This window comes from Diaphorina citri, unplaced genomic scaffold, assembly GCF_000475195.1.
Source record: "Diaphorina citri unplaced genomic scaffold, Diaci psyllid genome assembly version 1.1 scaffold978, whole genome shotgun sequence".
NCBI lineage: Eukaryota > Metazoa > Arthropoda > Insecta > Hemiptera > Psyllidae > Diaphorina > Diaphorina citri.
The window spans coordinates 1-16,695 of NW_007378409.1; the positions used below are offsets into that span (position 1 = coordinate 1).

General features: G+C 38.1%; 2 protein-coding genes and 1 long non-coding RNA gene across 3 annotated transcripts in view; all 3 read left to right on the top strand.

Moving 5' to 3' along the window:
* Positions 1-312: 312 nt before the first annotated feature.
* Positions 313-1,674, top strand: LOC103513486. Its single transcript, XM_017445841.2, has 3 exons — positions 313-499; positions 616-1,236; positions 1,377-1,674. The coding sequence occupies exons 1-3, from the start codon at positions 313-315 to the stop codon at positions 1,511-1,513; spliced, it is 945 nt and encodes a 314-aa protein (XP_017301330.1). The 3' UTR covers positions 1,514-1,674.
* Positions 1,675-7,876: 6,202 nt separating this feature from the next.
* On the top strand, positions 7,877-10,746 carry LOC113469168. The gene is made up of 2 exons (XR_003392672.1): positions 7,877-8,029; positions 10,682-10,746. It is a non-coding gene; the product is annotated as an uncharacterized LOC113469168 (long non-coding RNA).
* Positions 10,747-12,082: 1,336 nt separating this feature from the next.
* The window catches only part of LOC103513487, a 36,515-nt gene continuing 31,902 nt past the window's right edge, over positions 12,083-16,695 (top strand). The window contains 7 exon segments of the mRNA XM_026826666.1: positions 12,083-12,101; positions 12,164-12,305; positions 12,493-12,805; positions 12,808-13,138; positions 13,891-14,010; positions 15,214-15,327; positions 15,444-15,513. Of these exon segments, the coding sequence (XP_026682467.1) occupies positions 12,083-12,101; positions 12,164-12,305; positions 12,493-12,805; positions 12,808-13,138; positions 13,891-14,010; positions 15,214-15,327; positions 15,444-15,513 (1,109 nt within the window).

The following is a 16,695-nucleotide window of genomic DNA, read 5'->3' on the forward strand; positions in this document are numbered from 1 at the left end:
GTGACATCTTTAAAATGTCTTGGACTAGAAATCCTATCACCGTCGCAGATTCTGCCCCGCAGACCCCGCGGCGTTCAAGGGGGCATATAGAGGCCCCACAAGGACACATTTAGGGGCCCCAAAGTGAAATCTCGGATTGGAACACAAACATCACATGCCTTCAGACACTCCATTTGTCAAGGGTCTAAAGGTTTTCCTTGCCCTTATAGGATCAATTTAATTTGACATACTTAGAATAATGTGACATCAGCAATGATTCGTAATTTTCATTCTCTCTCTTCTTCCTCTCATCATGTTTCAGAACAAATCATCATGACGCCCAAGGGCAAAACGTCCACCTCCACCACAATCCTAGTGGAAAGGAAGAAAGTCAAACAGGACAACTCCTCCTCATCCATGCACGTCGCTGGAGGAGAACACAAGGGCATTGTCATCAACAAAAACACTTCCACCAACGGTACGGAAGATATAGATGAGCTGCCGTCTGATTTGTCGCTCAGTTTTCGGGTCTTTCTGGTCAATTCGGCAACCGGAGGACACACGGAAGAAAATAGGACGCTGAGCTTCTGGTTCAAACCGATCTGCCATCATCATGAGAAGCCTTCCATTACGCAGGAGTTCTTCCAGAAGCTAGTCCATCCGAGAGTGAAAATCAAAATACCGTGGATCAATCAGCTCAGGAAAAGTTTTTGAATTGCCGATGTTATGAAGACCAAAACGGCGAAGGAACTCCTAGCACTCAAAGCGGTTCTGTCCTTGCACAATATGTAATCCCTGCTCAGTATGTTGGAGCAACAAACGGCGCGGTATTGGGACAACCATTCAACATGCAAGACGTGTCAAAAACATTGGAGAACATCAAGACAGGAATAGAATCAAGTGTTAAAGGAGCCAATGATAAAATATCCACGGGCTTTAGTGACTTGAAGACGAATCTACAACACCAATATGAACAAGCATCACAAAAAAGTTTGACGGAAAATCTGAAGGATGCTTCGGATAAAGTGTCCCAGAAGATATCGGATCTCCACATCAAGGATACTGTCGTCAATGGTTTGTCTGACATGACACACAAAGTACAGGAGAAATATGAAAGCGTCACTCAGAAAGGATTAGAAGGAAACATGAAGGATATATCCAACGTTGCCAGCAATGATGCTGATAAAATGAAAACGGAACTCCATCACTGGACGGATGGTATTGTGTCTCAACCAACTCCAAATGCGTATGCTTCAGGTTCACTCAGAAAGGATTAGAAGGAAACATGAAGGATATATCCAACGTTGCCAGCAATGATGCTGATAAAATGAAAACGGAACTCCATCATTGGACGGATAGTATTGTGTCTCAACCAACTCCAAATGCATATGCTTCAGGCGCACATACTGTGATACCAGCTAACCAGCTGAGGACCAAATTTGTCCAGGCCAAATACATCAATTCAAACAACAATCTCCAAGGAAGTCCGATGTCGGGAAACGAATTCGCTCCGGTCAGTCTGGTACAAAACTAACCAACTCGTTTTTGTCCGAAATACCAAACTTTCTTGCTGTAACTCTGCATGAGGTTATGAAAGGGAAGTCTGGTAACGATTGGTCGGAGCTGATGAGAAAACAATGAGTTGGGCAGTTGGGTCCTACTTCCCCTCTTATTTCAATAAACCACCCTTTCTATTTTCAGTCTGGTACAAAACTAACCAACTCGTTTTTGTCCGAAATACCAAACTTTCTTGCTGTAACTCTGCATGAGGTTATGAAAGGGAAGCCTGGTAACGATTGGTCGGAGCTGATGAGAAAACAATGAGTTGGGTCCTACTTCCCCTCTTATTTCAATAAACCCCACCCCCTTTCTATTTTTATATACTTTTATATTTATATTTAGACCTTTTAAGTTAGGCAATAAAAACTCGACTTTTTTACAAATATTTTTACACCACTTGTTTTTCTTTTACTTCTTACGTAACTTCATCCTCATCAACATCAACTATTAGTACAGTAGGTCCTAACAACGAACAAGTAATAATAATAAAACCAAATGTAAACATTTAACCTGTTTACAATTCATTAGCTTCCATAAACTACGTCCTCTGATATTTACAGAGGTTACACTTTTGTTTTGTTGTGTCTTTGTTAGGGTATTGCCCGTTGACGTCACACCATTCAGCGTTTACTCTTGTAAACAATTAAACATTGGATACCTATAGGATAGGTAGGTATAGGTAGTCCCTTGTCCCTTGATTTCAATAGTCTACCAAGTACATGTCTAAGTAAAATCGTATTTTCCTTTCGGAAACTAAGACGATTTCCCCTCTTCTGAAGCTCATTTCCCCTCTTTTAAAGGAAAATATACGGGTTCAACCACTCTAATAGGTGGCGTGGGAGAGCCTTTACTAAACTATTGATAATCCAAGCTGGCACATTCCCAACCATCGAAGGTCTAGCCTTTAGTTGAGTTCCTGGCAGCTACGATATGTTCTTCCGTTCGTGTTTTAATGTTTCTACGGGTCATGCCTACGTATTCTGCACCACGAGTGAGGCGAAACTCGAGTCGGTGTAAATAATAATCCCCAACTAAGAACCCTAGTCAAATAGAAAATAAGGTAAGAAAAATTAACATCTTCCCCTAAGATGTTAACAATAGAAGGTCTAGTGTTCAGTTTCCAAAAGAAAACCGTTTCCGTGTCTAAAAGGAAAATACACCTTAATTTGATTTGACATCAACTTTTTTTCAAGATGTCAACAATGGCACGACCTTTGTCTTGTTGAAGACTGTGGAGAGGGAGCTACTCCGTGTCTACTCCTGTTGGGTAGGAAGGTCTAGTGTTCAGTTTCCAAAAGAAAACCGTTTCCGTGTCTAAAAGGAAAATACACCTTAATTTGATTTGACATCAACTTTTTTCAAGATGTCAATAATAGCAAGATCTTTGTTGAAAAATTAACATTATTATTAATTAGATTCATATTAAACACCCAAATTAGATAATGGCTTACCTTATTTTCTATTTGACTAGGGTTCTTAGTTGGGGATTATTATTTACACCGACTCGAGTTTCGCCTCACTCGTAGGCTTTTTCAAGATGACTGAGGTTGGTTTGTTGTTGTTTGCGTAGGTGTTGGGCGTGCATTGTGATCTTGAATCAGCTGTTCAGTAGCATAGACTAAAGATGGATGGAAGAGTTTTAGTCTTCGTGTAGTCACTAGCTCAAAATGGGTAAACAAAGCACCATCCACTATTCAGAACAATAGAATAGAACAGAATATGTAGAATAAAATAGAATATCTGTATGAAATAATTATGCCTTTATTATATCTACATACGGAAAAGGCGAAGAAGATGTACATATAGGTTCTAGGTACACATACGTAGGTAAGTACAGTACATTAACGTACAAATAGAACCGAAGAAATGATGGGTATAAAACTTTTTAATCTTGAGATACATAGATATGTATAACGTGTCACTTAATCATCACCATTAAAAACTGCACTATACAAAACATACTTTTGTAAAACCTAATGTTATTATTTACTAAGCCAAATGTTACACTACAACAATACATAGAACAAAATTATGTAGAACATAATAGAAATTTATTATTTACTAAGCCAAATGTGTTAGAACTCGAACAAACCAAATGTGCTAGAACTCCGTTATAGGTTATAGGTTTCACGAGTGTACCTACTTACTGAGTATGTCACTGATATGGCAGGAAAAACTATGCCAACTGTTTTCCCATGTGTTCCAAGACCATGCTGGCGATGTGGCAATAGTGGGAAATTCGGACCAATAGCAGAGAAGATAGCTGGAGGTCTGAGTAGGTAATGTGTGACTAGGAGCTGAATGTGACTGAGAAATTATTATGTACAACTACAATCTACCTACAATGTACATAGATACATATTGTAATGTATGTCTGTAATAGACACCTTGCAGGAGTTGTAGCTATTAAGCATTAGATGGATGTGTAGGTACGTATTCCCTGGAGTGTTTAGCTCCCAGCCATTGGGATCTGCTAATTTAATTTCATTATTAGAGACATCTTAATCCTTGTGAATGGGAGACCTACCAGGGAGACAACTGCTTGAAGAATACGAGATGGTCCATCTCTTGGGAATTCTTTCGCTTTGGATCCAATCATGTATGTCTGTAATAGACACCTTGCAGGAGTTGTAGCTATTAAGCATTAGATGGATGTGTAGGTACGTATTCCCTGGAGTGTTTAGCTTCCAGCCATTGGGATCTGCTAATTTAATTTCATTATTAGAGACATCTGAATCCTTGTGAATGGGAGACCTACCAGGGAGACAACTGCTTGAAGAATACGAGATGGTCCATCTCTTAGTAATTCTTTCGCTTTGGATCCAATCGGACTTTGTCAGAGATGTCCCAAGCCCATGCTGGCGATGTGGCAATAGTGGGAAATTCGGACCAATAGCAGAGAAGATAGCTGGAGGTCTGAGTAGGTAATGTGTGACTAGGAGCTGAATGTGACGGAGAAATTAATATGTACAACTACAATCTACCTACAATGTACATAGATACATATTGTAATGTATGTCTGTAATAGACACCTTGCAGGAGTTGTAGCTATTAAGCATTAGATGGATGTGTAGGTACGTATTCCCTGAAGTGTTTAGCTTCCAGCCATTGGGATCTGCTAATTTAATTTCATTATTCGAGACATCTTAATCTTTGTGAATGGGAGACCTACCAGGGAGACAGCTGCTTGAAGAATACGAGATGGTCCATCTCTTGGGAATTCTTTCGCTTTGGATCCAATCGTTAGGGCTGAAAAGATATTGGTCAAAACTACCCTAAGATTTTTAGTGACGGGGCTTTTACTCTCCATTCGGCCTTAAGCTAGCCACCTTCTCACATTAACCTCACCCAGCCTGAGTGGGACCGGGAAAAGTCAGTGGCACGCGATTGTCCAGATGGTCACCTTTCTTGTACCAACCCCAAGTGCGTTTCTTAACTTCAGTGATTCCTTCACTATTGTCACTGTAAAAAATTGTAAAATGTGGACATGGACTGTAGCTTCCGATTTTTAGGTACTTTTTCCAGAGCATTTCTGGTCTTTTTTTCTAGCATTTCAGCTCTGCGTAACGTCAGGGATTCACAGTAGCTTTATGTTATAGTAGGTAGGTAGGTAGCTACATAGGTAATAGGTATATGGTAGATAAGGAGGTAGGTTGATAGGTAGTACCTATTTGTAGTTGAGAAACGAGAGTACCATCCTGAGACATCTAGGTCAAATGATAGAACATATATTTCGGGGGGTGAGTAGGTATATAGATATGTATATGCAGATAGGCAGGGAAAACATATCTGTTTCCCATTAGAACTTCCATGTGACTGAAAAATTGAAATTTCCTGACATGACATTTTTGCTGAAAATTCTCCAAAACACGCATCAGAGTATTCAGTTCTTTGTCGAAGGGTTCCTAGTTTAGGAGTTCCTAAAGTACTTGCAGTTCTTTGCTTCTTTTTCGAAGGGTTCCTAGATTAGTTGCTCCTAGTACGATGAGACTTTAGTGATTTTGGGCTAAACTAGGTATTACGAGTAGTTAGAACTTTTTCCAAGAGATAACACCTACCATTTTTCCTAAATCAGACTTTTAAATTATTTGATACTAAACAGCCTTTAATATGGACCAAAATATCAGATAAATTGACTTTATCTGATGGTGTAGTGGTCTGCCTTGGTGTACACCTGCCTCGGTGGTGTAGTGGTCAAGGCGCTCGCCTGGTAAACAGGAGGGCGTGCATAATAAATAATTTGATGAAAAACATTTTTAGATCTTATTTCCAAGAATTAGGTAGGTAAGTATAGGCCAAATGAACCCCGTGATATCTTTTACTGTAATAAATCGATAAACTTTAATAAAATAAATCGGTCACTGTAATAAACCCGACCCAACTACCCGACCTATAAAGTTTTGACTGTTGAACGGACTGAGTTTGAAGTTTTCAAAATGAGGAGATCCTTTAGAAATCGAGTGAATCGTCCAGGTAAGTCACTAACTTTTTTTAATACCTAGCCAGTTTTTTACAGAATTAGTCGTAGCCAAAAAAATCCTTTTTTTTTACCTTCATACCTAGGTATATGAAGAAATAAAAAAAAATCATACCTAGGTATATGAAGAAATAAAAAAAAAAATAATAATAATAAAAAAGAATGTGAAATGAAAAATTAGAGTATACAATATGGGTAGGTAGGGAAATACATCTCGAAAACTGACGGACAAGTGGCTCCTTCTATGTTTCTTTGTACGAACTAGTGGGAAGGATAAATTCCTTACGTCCCTTTGAACCTTTGAACTCAAAGGTCGAGGATTGTCTGGCAGTATGTCTGCGTGAGAACAAATAAACCCAACCCTGTTCTGGAAAATCGATAGGGGGTTTTGAATTTTCCCGCCAAAGATCTGTGTTTTCCGTGGCATAAATATTGGTATCATTAAATTTGAAATGGGCTTATCTCTTGCATAACTATAAGTACATATTTGTATTGATAGTGAAGCACACATGTACACAACAATAGAATAGCATATCATAGTATGTCTCTACCTACTCATTGTTATCCAGCTCATTTAGGAGGAGTATAAAATACCCTGATTAACGCCAATTTAAGCTTGTTTTCTCAAGTCTATTATTTGGAACTAGGTTCGCCCAAAGTCTCCTATTTATTTGTTTACAAAGAGTTTTCGGGGTTTAAAATCGGTTTTTAAAAACTTTTGCTACAGAGCGCAAAATCAAAATTTATCTTATCAATGATTCATAAGTAAGGTAAAACCGGTTACACTTCAGGTGTTCATGGGGTTCTGGTAGATACTATTAGTGACGTCACAACAGGTGGTGAATCAACATGCCACCAGCTGGACTCAATTACGAGTCATAACGATAATCAAGTAAACAACATTTTCAAGTAGGTACCTATGTAGTAAAAAAAACTATCTTCCTACTATCGATTTTTTAAGAGGTTTGATAGAGGGAACTGTAACAAACTACTAAGGTCTTATCGTCCCGAATTCGAAGAGAGAGGGAAAACAGGGTAGGAAAAAGCCAGCAGTTCCGAAAACGAACATCTGCCCCGGAGCCTAGCAGACGCGCTACCAACCAAGCTAACTAGGGTGGCTCCTACTATCGAAATAGCTATAACATTTGAAGACGACTTTTTGCGGCATTGTTTAAGTTTGAAGAGTATTAGTGATGGAGGTGTTACCCTCCATTTGGCGACAGGCCGCCTCCTCAGTCCTGACATTAACCTCACTCAGCCTGAGTGAGGTTGGGAAAAGCCAGCAGCACGCTGTCCAAATGGTCACCCATCCAGATAGCAACCATGAGCAACGCTGGTTAACTTCAGGGATCCATCGGGAACTGGTACATTCAGAGTTTATCTTATCAATGATTCATAAGTAAGGTAAAACCGGTTACACTTCAGGTGTTCATGGGGTTCTGGTAGATACTATTAGTGACGTCATAACAGGTGGTGACTCAACATGCCACCAGCTGGACTCAATTACGAGTCATAACGATAATCAAGTAAACAACATTTTCGAGTATGTAGTAAAAAAAACTATCTTCCTCCTATCGATTTTTTATATATTTGTATCGATTTTTATATTTTGTATCGATTCTCATCGACACAAAATATCGAATACAACATTTCGAAGGAACTCATTTACACAAAATCCATATCGTACGTAATATCGTCCCCCCTTTTTTCAAAGGAAAAACCTACCCTCCAACCCTCTATCCCTTCTTCTTCACTCAGTATTCCTCAATCCCTTCTTCCCTATCTTTACTCAGTATTTCATCAGCCTGTGAGTAAGTCTGACGTAGTGTTTCCCAAATGACAGCGTATTTCAAGGTCAGATATTATCCCCGTGATAAGGAATGAGTCATTCATTGATGAATATTTTTACTGATAACTACTTTTTCACCAGTTCTGTTCAACCGTCTTCGAGTGCAGAGTGGATTTACGTCCGTCAGTGTATTACCGGTATTTAATCGTTTATTTTGTGTTTCGGTATTATTTTTTTGTTTATTTATTTATTTTACATGATATTTTTTAATAATAATTATTTTTATTTTCGATTATATCCATTAAAAACTTGTCCACATCACGTTTTTTAGGGCGGATATAAAGTGAAATTTATTAGTGAAATGTAAATGAGTTCTAATTGATACTCATATTATCAACGCCCTATTTATTTATTAAATTTTATTTTAAATCCCTTTGAATCACTTGATATTTTTTACACGTGGTAAACACATTTTTGTGCAATACGGGCGATTCTCTTTTTCCCCTCTTAACAATCATCGTTTTTATGCAATCCCGTATTTTTTTCTCTCTTTCTTTTTTTCTTCTTCTTCTCCTCCTTCTTCTTTTTCTTCCCTATTTTCCGCTGGATTTCTGCAGAAATTCAACACAAATACCGTGTACCTAAACACCTAGATAGGTTCCCACTATCTTCTTAATCCCATGAGGATTTGCAGCATCCCATTGCATTGCGGTAGGACACTAACATGTGGCCACAACATGACCATTAAATTCTAACATTTTTTATGCTGTTTTGCGGTTTTGCACGCAAATTAAAAACAAACCAAATACCCACCCAATAGAAAGTATAAAAAAGTCTCTCCTTTCTTCTAAGAAATGTGTTCTTTCTTCTTATTAAATGTGTTTTTTTTTCTAGTAATTTAATTAACATATTTTTAATAAATTAATCAACTTTCTAAGTCGAAAATTCGAAAGTAAGAATTGTTGTTGCCTAGCAACGAAGATCAACAATCATAATTTTATTTTTGTGGTCTCTTCATAATTCTCTATTTTCTCCTTTCTTGAATTTTGAAGTCTCAGCAATCTCAGCATCCATTCATTTTCAATTGGTTTCTCGTCTGAAAAGTGTCTTTTTTTTCTCTCTCGTTTTTACACTTTTTTAGGCCAGATTTTCCTACCTTCTATCTATTAGTGCTTGGATCTTTTTCTGCCAGAAACGTCCAGATAAGACTGATAAGGGTTAATGGAGTAGAAAACAAGACTATCCCATGGATAAGGCTTCCGTCCCTCTATTTTTAATTAAAGTAAGGGTTCTTTAATGGCTTTCCAATGTTTTCCCAAGTAATTTATGAACTATGTGTGGACTTCACGTCAGCAAATGTTTAACCCGCTTTGTGATTTTGATTTTTTAAAGAAATTGTAATTTTGACACATCCACTAATGTTTTGTGATTTGGACTTTTTGAAGAAATGGTAGTTTTGTTACATCCACCAATGATACAAAGTAACAAAACTGCTTTTATTAGGAACATATAAATATTTTTTGATTGTTTAATAAATACCTATGACTTATTTTTCGAAGAAATGGTAGTTTTGGCACATCCACTAATGTTTTGTGATTTGGATTTTTTGAAGAAATGGTAGTTTTGGTACATCCACCAATGATTTTTTTTTTTTTTTTTTTTTTTGCTAAATTTAAAATCAACAAAAGTATCTCGTTACTTCCTCCCTGACTGAAATCTGAAATCTCTCAATGACCTTCTTCCTTGTTCCACAGGATATCAAATGTTTAACCCGCTTTGTGATTTTTATTTTTTAAAGAAATTGTACTTTTGGCACATCCACTAATGTTTTGTGATTTGGATTTTTTGAAGAAATGGTAGTTTTGTTACATCCACCAATGATACAAAGTAACAAAGCTGCTTTCATTAGGAACATAGGTATAAATATTTTTTTATTGTTTAATAAATATGATTTATTTTTCGAAGAAATGGTAGTTTTGGCATATCCTCTCAGCTAAGAGAACATAGTTAGGAAATATTTAGCTCGTACCTACTTAGAGTTAATACCTATCATGTAGCCATCGGGTGTCTATTTATGTCTTCTGCTATGACTTTTTAACAGTGATAAGACTAATAAGGGTTAATGGGGTAGAAAACAAGACTATCCCATGGATAAGGCTTCCGTCCCTCTATTTTTAATCAAAGTAAGGGTTCTTTAATGGCTTTCCAATGTTTTCCCAAGTAATTTATGAACTATGTGTGGACTTCACGTCAGGAGGCAAGAATGCTGTTTGGAAACAAAGGAGCTGAGGTGGCTTTTAGATTACATCAGGCAAATTGGAAATTGAGCTATTATTTTTAAGGAGAAGAACGATAAGCTTAAGAGACACGCCCTTTATTTCCTATCGAGTCTCTTTATTTTATAGGAGCCCTTCTTTTTCAGGCACATTTTCAGTTACTAATCATAGGTAATCAACTAATCACAATCAGGTACCGTCAACCTACATAATCACGTCAGGAGGCAAGAATGCTGTTTGGAAACAAAGGAGCTGAGGTGGCTTTTAGATTACATCAGGCAAATTGGAAATTGAGCTATTTTATTTAAGGAGAAGAAAGATAAGCTTTAGAGACACGCCCTTTATTTCCCATCGACTCTCTTTATTTTATAGGAGCCCCTCTTCTTCAGGCACATTTTCAGTTACTAATCATAGGTACTTAAACCAAATTTAAACTCACATTGTGGTGATCTCGGCCATAAATCTCTTTATCAGTTTAAGTGTTTGGATAGGCGATTCTAATCACATCTCTCATCAGATAAGACCTAACATAAACAGTTAAGTATTAAGTAATAAGTATTATCCTTTGTTTCTAATCAACCTGTTAACCTTTATTTTCAGAGTTTATTAAATTAATTAAAGAGTAAACACTTAGCAGTTATAGTGAAGCTAAACCTCTACCAAAATAATAATAAAGAGTAAAGTACACAACTACACACTTACCAAACCTCTTGGAGGGAAAAAAAGCCAAGAAGCTGAGAAAAACCCCGAAATTTCTCGTACGGTCACCTGTGCAGGCACATTGTTTTTATTGAGTTCAATTAATATCATTATGCAGACAGTACCTTATCCTTGAGACCTTGAGTCATGCTCTTTTTAAGATATACGACATCCGATTTAGACCTTGAGGGACCGTTACTGCTGACTACTGACCTACTCCATGATGTGGTCACCTCGTAAATCATATTTAAATAGATACAGAGATAAAAACATCCTGTACTATGTTCTATGTTCTAATATTACCTATACGATTAAAGTCCCTAATACGAAAATACCTATGATGAGTCCAGGCAGGAAAAGCGCAGTTAAAAACAATCAAGTAGTACTTGACTTCAAGTGACATGGGTACTAGGCAACTATAGGTATCTAGGTAGATATTAGCTAGATAGGTACCTATAAATACTAACTGTGAGAACATACAACTACCTACTTTTTGTCTAGCATAACTTGACATGTACCTACATCCTTTCCCTAAATAAACTTCATTTACTTTGTCCTTAGATCATGTAAAGCTGGTACATTATTACTCGTATTTATACCTACCCATATTGCTATTAGTTAACAAAGTGACTATGTGAAATGTGACCTATAGATAGGTACTCTGGAAATACACTGCATGTTAGCAGCAAGGTTGACCACAATGGCAATCTAGACTCTAGCTCTATCTCTATCCCATCAAGCTCTCACATAAAATCACTACACATTATAGGTACCGTCAATAGGAAATACCTAAAAATTCACATAAACCCTCTTTATGTTCTATCATTACCAAAATAAAAGTTAGTTACCTACCTACCTACCCAGCTGCCCACACTCCAATACTTACCTAGGACCTAGGACGCGGACGTTGGGGTTCTATCTCCTAACAGTACTAATACTAACTCAGATTAACTCTCAGATCACGTAATTTTAATGACAGTCATCAGAACACTAAGATAGATTAAGATCAATAGCGTAGGGCTTGGTACTCTGTACTTAATAGAGGTATAGAGGTACCTACTCTGTACTTTATATGTAGAGGTACCTAGTACTAGTACTCAAATAAATAGAGTCTTATGAATCTCTATTCAATCGTAAATCTACATTATAGGTACTTTAATTATAGTGTGACGTAAGTACAATGTTTGAATAGAGAACGCATTATTTTTGTAAATTTTAACCCATATTTCTCTCGTAAACTCATTGATATTTATTCCGACATCGCATCATCCGTATTACTTCGCTATTTCACTATCTGCACCAATGTCTGTGTTTCGATTCGGTGACATCTTTAAAATGTCTTGGACTAGAAATCCTATCACCGTCGCAGATTCTGCCCCGCAGACCCCGCGGCGTTCAATGGGGCATATAGAGGCCCCACAGGGACACATTTAGGGGCCCCAAAGGTCTACGATTCCGATCATCCACCCCCTTTCCCCGTCAATCTATTGACTGAGGGGGCACCTTGCGAGGAGCCCACGAAAAAGTATGTACGCCACTGGAGCGTATGCGAGAACCGCGATCTAACGGTGAAATCTCGGATTGGAACACAAACATCACATGCCTTCAGACACACTCCATTTATCAAAGGTCTAAAGGTTTTCCTTGCCCTTATAGGATCAATTTGATTTGACATATGCAATGATTCGTAATTCGTAATAATGTGACATCAGCAATGATTGTAATTTTCATTCTCTCTCTTCTTCCTCTCGTCATGTTTCAGAACAAATCATCATGACGCCCAAGGGCAAAACGTCCACCTCCACCACGATCCTAGTGGAGAGGAAGAAAGTCAAACAGGACAACTCCTCCTCATCCATTCACGTCGCTGGAGGCGAACACAAGGGCATTGTCATCAACAAAAACACCTCCACCAACGGCACAGAAGATATAGATGAGCTACCGTCTGATTTGTCGCTCAGCTTTCGCGTCTTCCTGGTCAATTCGGCAACCGGAGGACATACGGAAGAAAATAGGACACTGAGTGCAAAACGTCCACCTCCACCACAATCCTAGTGGAAAGGAAGAAAGTCAAACAGGACAACTCCTCCTCATCCATGCACGTCGCTGGAGGCGAACACAAGGGCATTGTCATCAACAAAAACACCGCCACCAACGGCACAGAAGATATAGATGAGCTACCCTCCGACTTGTCTCTCAGTTTTCGGGTCTTTCTGGTGAATTCGGCAACCGGAGGACATACGGAAGAAAATAGGACGCTGAGCTTCTGGTTCAAACCGATCTGCCATCATCATGAGAAGCCTTCTATTACGCAGGAGTTCTTCCAGAAGCTAGTCCATCCGAAAGAGTTCCCACGAGGTAAGTAGGAAACTTTCTATAAGGACGTTTATTGAGTAGGAACTCTCCATTCAGTGATAAGCAACACGACGCGATGCCTCAAAAAAACCTCACCAAGCCTGAGTGGGGCCGGGAACAGCAGCACACGATTGCCTAGATGAACATCCATAAGAACTAGGTACGCGAAACCTCGCCTTCAGTAGTCCGTTGGGAACTGGTGCATTCAAATCAAAGTGCTATTAAGTACTGCTGGAATGAAATTCCTTGGTCATTTCCGCGAGCTCTAATAGAACAACTGAACAACCAAACCATATTTTAAACCATCGTATTTCATCATCTACAAGTAGAAGCTAGTCCATCCGAAAGAGTTCCCACGAGGTAAGTAGGAAACTTTCTATAAGGACGTTTATTGAGTAGGAACTCTCCATTCAGTCAGTGATAGTGATAAGCAACACGAGGCGATGCCTCAAAAAAACCTCACCCAGCCTGAGTGAGGCCGGAAACAGCAGCACGCGATTGCCTAGAATCTAGATGAACATCCATAAGAACTAGGTAGGTACGCGAAACCTCGCCTTCAGTAGTCCATTGGGAACTGGTGCATTCAAATCAAAGTGCTATTAAGTACTGCTGGAATGAAATTCCTTGGTCATTTCCGCTAGCTCTAATAGAACAACTGAACAACCTAACCATATTTTAAACCATCGTATTTCATCATCTACAAGCATCACAGTTGATTTCATTCACGCATGTTTCTTCTCCTCTATTTTCCACAGATTACGTCGGGTTTATCAAGAAAATCATGAAACTCATGCAAAATTCATATCCGCTGATTCAGAAAATTCAAATCGAACTCAAGTTGCAGGAAAACACGCTCCTTCCTCAGAACACGTCATGTAAGTCGACTTTATAAGGAGTAACTAACTGTCTGGCTGGGTACTTTAAACAGGGTGAATAACAGGCTGAATTTCCCTTGCTAAAGAAATAGTAAAGGTTGAGTGCGAAGGGCATCCACTCTTAAAATAAATTCAAATCGAACTCAAGTTGCAGGAAAACACGCTCCTTCCTCAGAACACGTCATGTAAGTCGACTTTATAAGGAGTAACTGTCTGGCTGGGGTACTTTAAACAGGGAGAATAACAGGCTGAATTTCCCTTGCTAAAGAAATAGCAAAGGTTGAGTGCGAAGGGCATCCACTCTTAAAAATTGCAGCTAAAACTAAATGTCAGCCCAAAGCAATCACCCTACTTAGGGCTGATTGAGAGGCTGACGACAAACGCCGACCCCGTCTGTACACGGGAAAAAGGCAAAGAAAAAGAAGATAAGTATGAAGTTGAATGTATAGTAAAAGTTGATTGGTTTCATCAAAATAAGATTGGTAAAACTCGAAATGAAATAAATATGTATTGAATTTCCGTCTGTTCACACCCATGACAGCTGGCAGATCCGATTTCAAAGCCGATAAAATTGTTACTGAAGAAAAAAAAAAAATCTATGTTTCGAGTTCATGATGAAATTTATACCTGCATTTCTCAACTTCTTTCTTAGATTACACTTAAAAATAATAGAACATAGATAGATAGATAGATAGATTAGTATAGGTAGTAAACAGATCCCATTTTGATAGCTATAGTCATAAGCAGATAAAGCTGTCAATATCTGATTTCCTTTGTCCTCTGACCAATCAATAAAACCAGTTCGTCAACTTCAAGATAAATTTGTCACGCCATGAGATTCATCATGATTATTTGTCATGAATCTCATGATTTGTGGTTATGAAATGATAGAAGCGGATTAACTCTCGTCCTTAATTTTATTGTCAGTAGAATGAAAAGTCTTGAGGCATGCCTAAAGTTCTACCTTAAGACCTTGTTTAGACTGCTGGGGTAAAGGCACTTTTTGAGCCCATTCAAGCAGGATGAACAAGAGTCAGATATATTCTATTCCACATATGTGTTCTATTCTTTTTGTCGCTAAATTGTATCAAAATAAAATAAAAGATCTAATCTACTTTGTTGCTGTTGTTACCTGAATTTGAAACCACGGACCACACCTGAAGTTGAAGTAAAATTTTCTCATTGTTTGACTTTTGTTTCCAGTATCGAAAGATGAAAGCTTGGAGTTGAAGAAAATCCCAATCACGGAGGATGAAGTTCTCAAAATCATCGAATCTTCCTATCCCAACCCTATCACAGTAGAACATATTGCCAAGTAAGTTCTTCAAGTAATACAAGTAATTTAGTAAGTTCTCTCTAAATTTATCAACACCGCTTGTGAGAAAAAGGACAAAATTTTAGCGAGTTTTTTCACCATGATGAGAATTCGTAAGTGGGGGATGAAGTTCTCAAAATCATCGAATCTTCCTATCCCAACCCTATCACAGTAGAACATATTGCCAAGTAAGTTCTTCAAGTAATACAATTAATTTAGTCAGTTCTCTCTAAATTTATCTTTATCAACACAGCTTGTGAGAAAAAGGACAAACAATTAGCAGCTTAAATTTTAGCGAGTTTTTTCACCATGATGAGAATTCGTAAGTGGCCTTGGCCTTCCACTTCCACCATCACGTCAAAGTTAAACGGATAAATCGTACCCAATGAATTATGAAAACTCTCTGATTATGTTCTGGGGACACCTCACAGGATTTTGACCCAGTTAGGAAAACACTCATAGGTACTTCAATATTAATTCAGTATTTTATTAAGGAGCGCGGTAGCGCTCCGCCCCGCCACGTCAAGACAGTTTGACAGTTTATTTTATAGGGACAGAGAAGTTTCAGTCTGAGCCGGCATTCGAGCAGTACTAACCAAAAAGGTCTTTCGGATATAACGAGACCTGTGGCATCGAAAGCTGACTCTAAAGGAGAGATATTCCTTCCTTTCTTTTTTTTTTTTTTTTTTTTTTTTTTTTTTTTTTTTTTTTTTTTTTTTAAGACATAATATTCAAATTAAACATTTCCCTCCTGAGTGAATTTGGCACCTCCACTAACGAATATACTCATTTACGTATAATAAATCCTCTTTCATTGTCTAGTGTTTTTGGTACATCCACTAAAATAAAAGTCCTCTCTCCCCCCCCCTCTCTCTCTCTCTCTCCTCCTCCTCCTCCTCCTGCTGCTGCTTGGGAAAAGTTGGCGCTTTTGTCACATCCACCAATAACAACTGTAAATTTTCATATGAAGGTACACCTACCCACTAGTGAAGTAGTAAACAACTACTCTGTACACGTGTTTATCTTATCAATGATTCATAAGTAAGGTAAAACCGGTTACACTTCAGGTGTTCATGGGGTTCTGGTAGATACTATTAGTGACGTCATAACAGGTGGTGACTCAACATGCCACCAGCTGGACTCAATTACGAGTCATAACGATAATGAGGAACCCCGATTTTTTTTTTTTTTTTTTTTTTTTTTTTGCTAAATTTAAAATCAACAAAAGTATCTCGTTACTTCCTCCCTGACTGAAATCTGAAATCTCTCAATGACCTTCTTCCTTGTTCCACAGGATATCAAATGTTTAACCCGCTTTGTGATTTTTATTTTTTAAAGAAATTGTACTTTTGGCACATCCACTAATGTTT

Coding starts and splice junctions, on each gene's coding strand:
- LOC103513486 (XM_017445841.2), top strand. CDS start 313: ATGACGCCCAAGGGCAAAACGTCCACCTCCACCACAATCCTAGTGGAA. Junction 500..615: donor GCCGTCTGATTTGTCGCTCA/GTTTTCGGGTCT, acceptor TCCATTACGCAG/GAGTTCTTCCAGAAGCTAGT. Junction 1,237..1,376: donor TCCAAATGCGTATGCTTCAG/GTTCACTCAGAA, acceptor CATATGCTTCAG/GCGCACATACTGTGATACCA.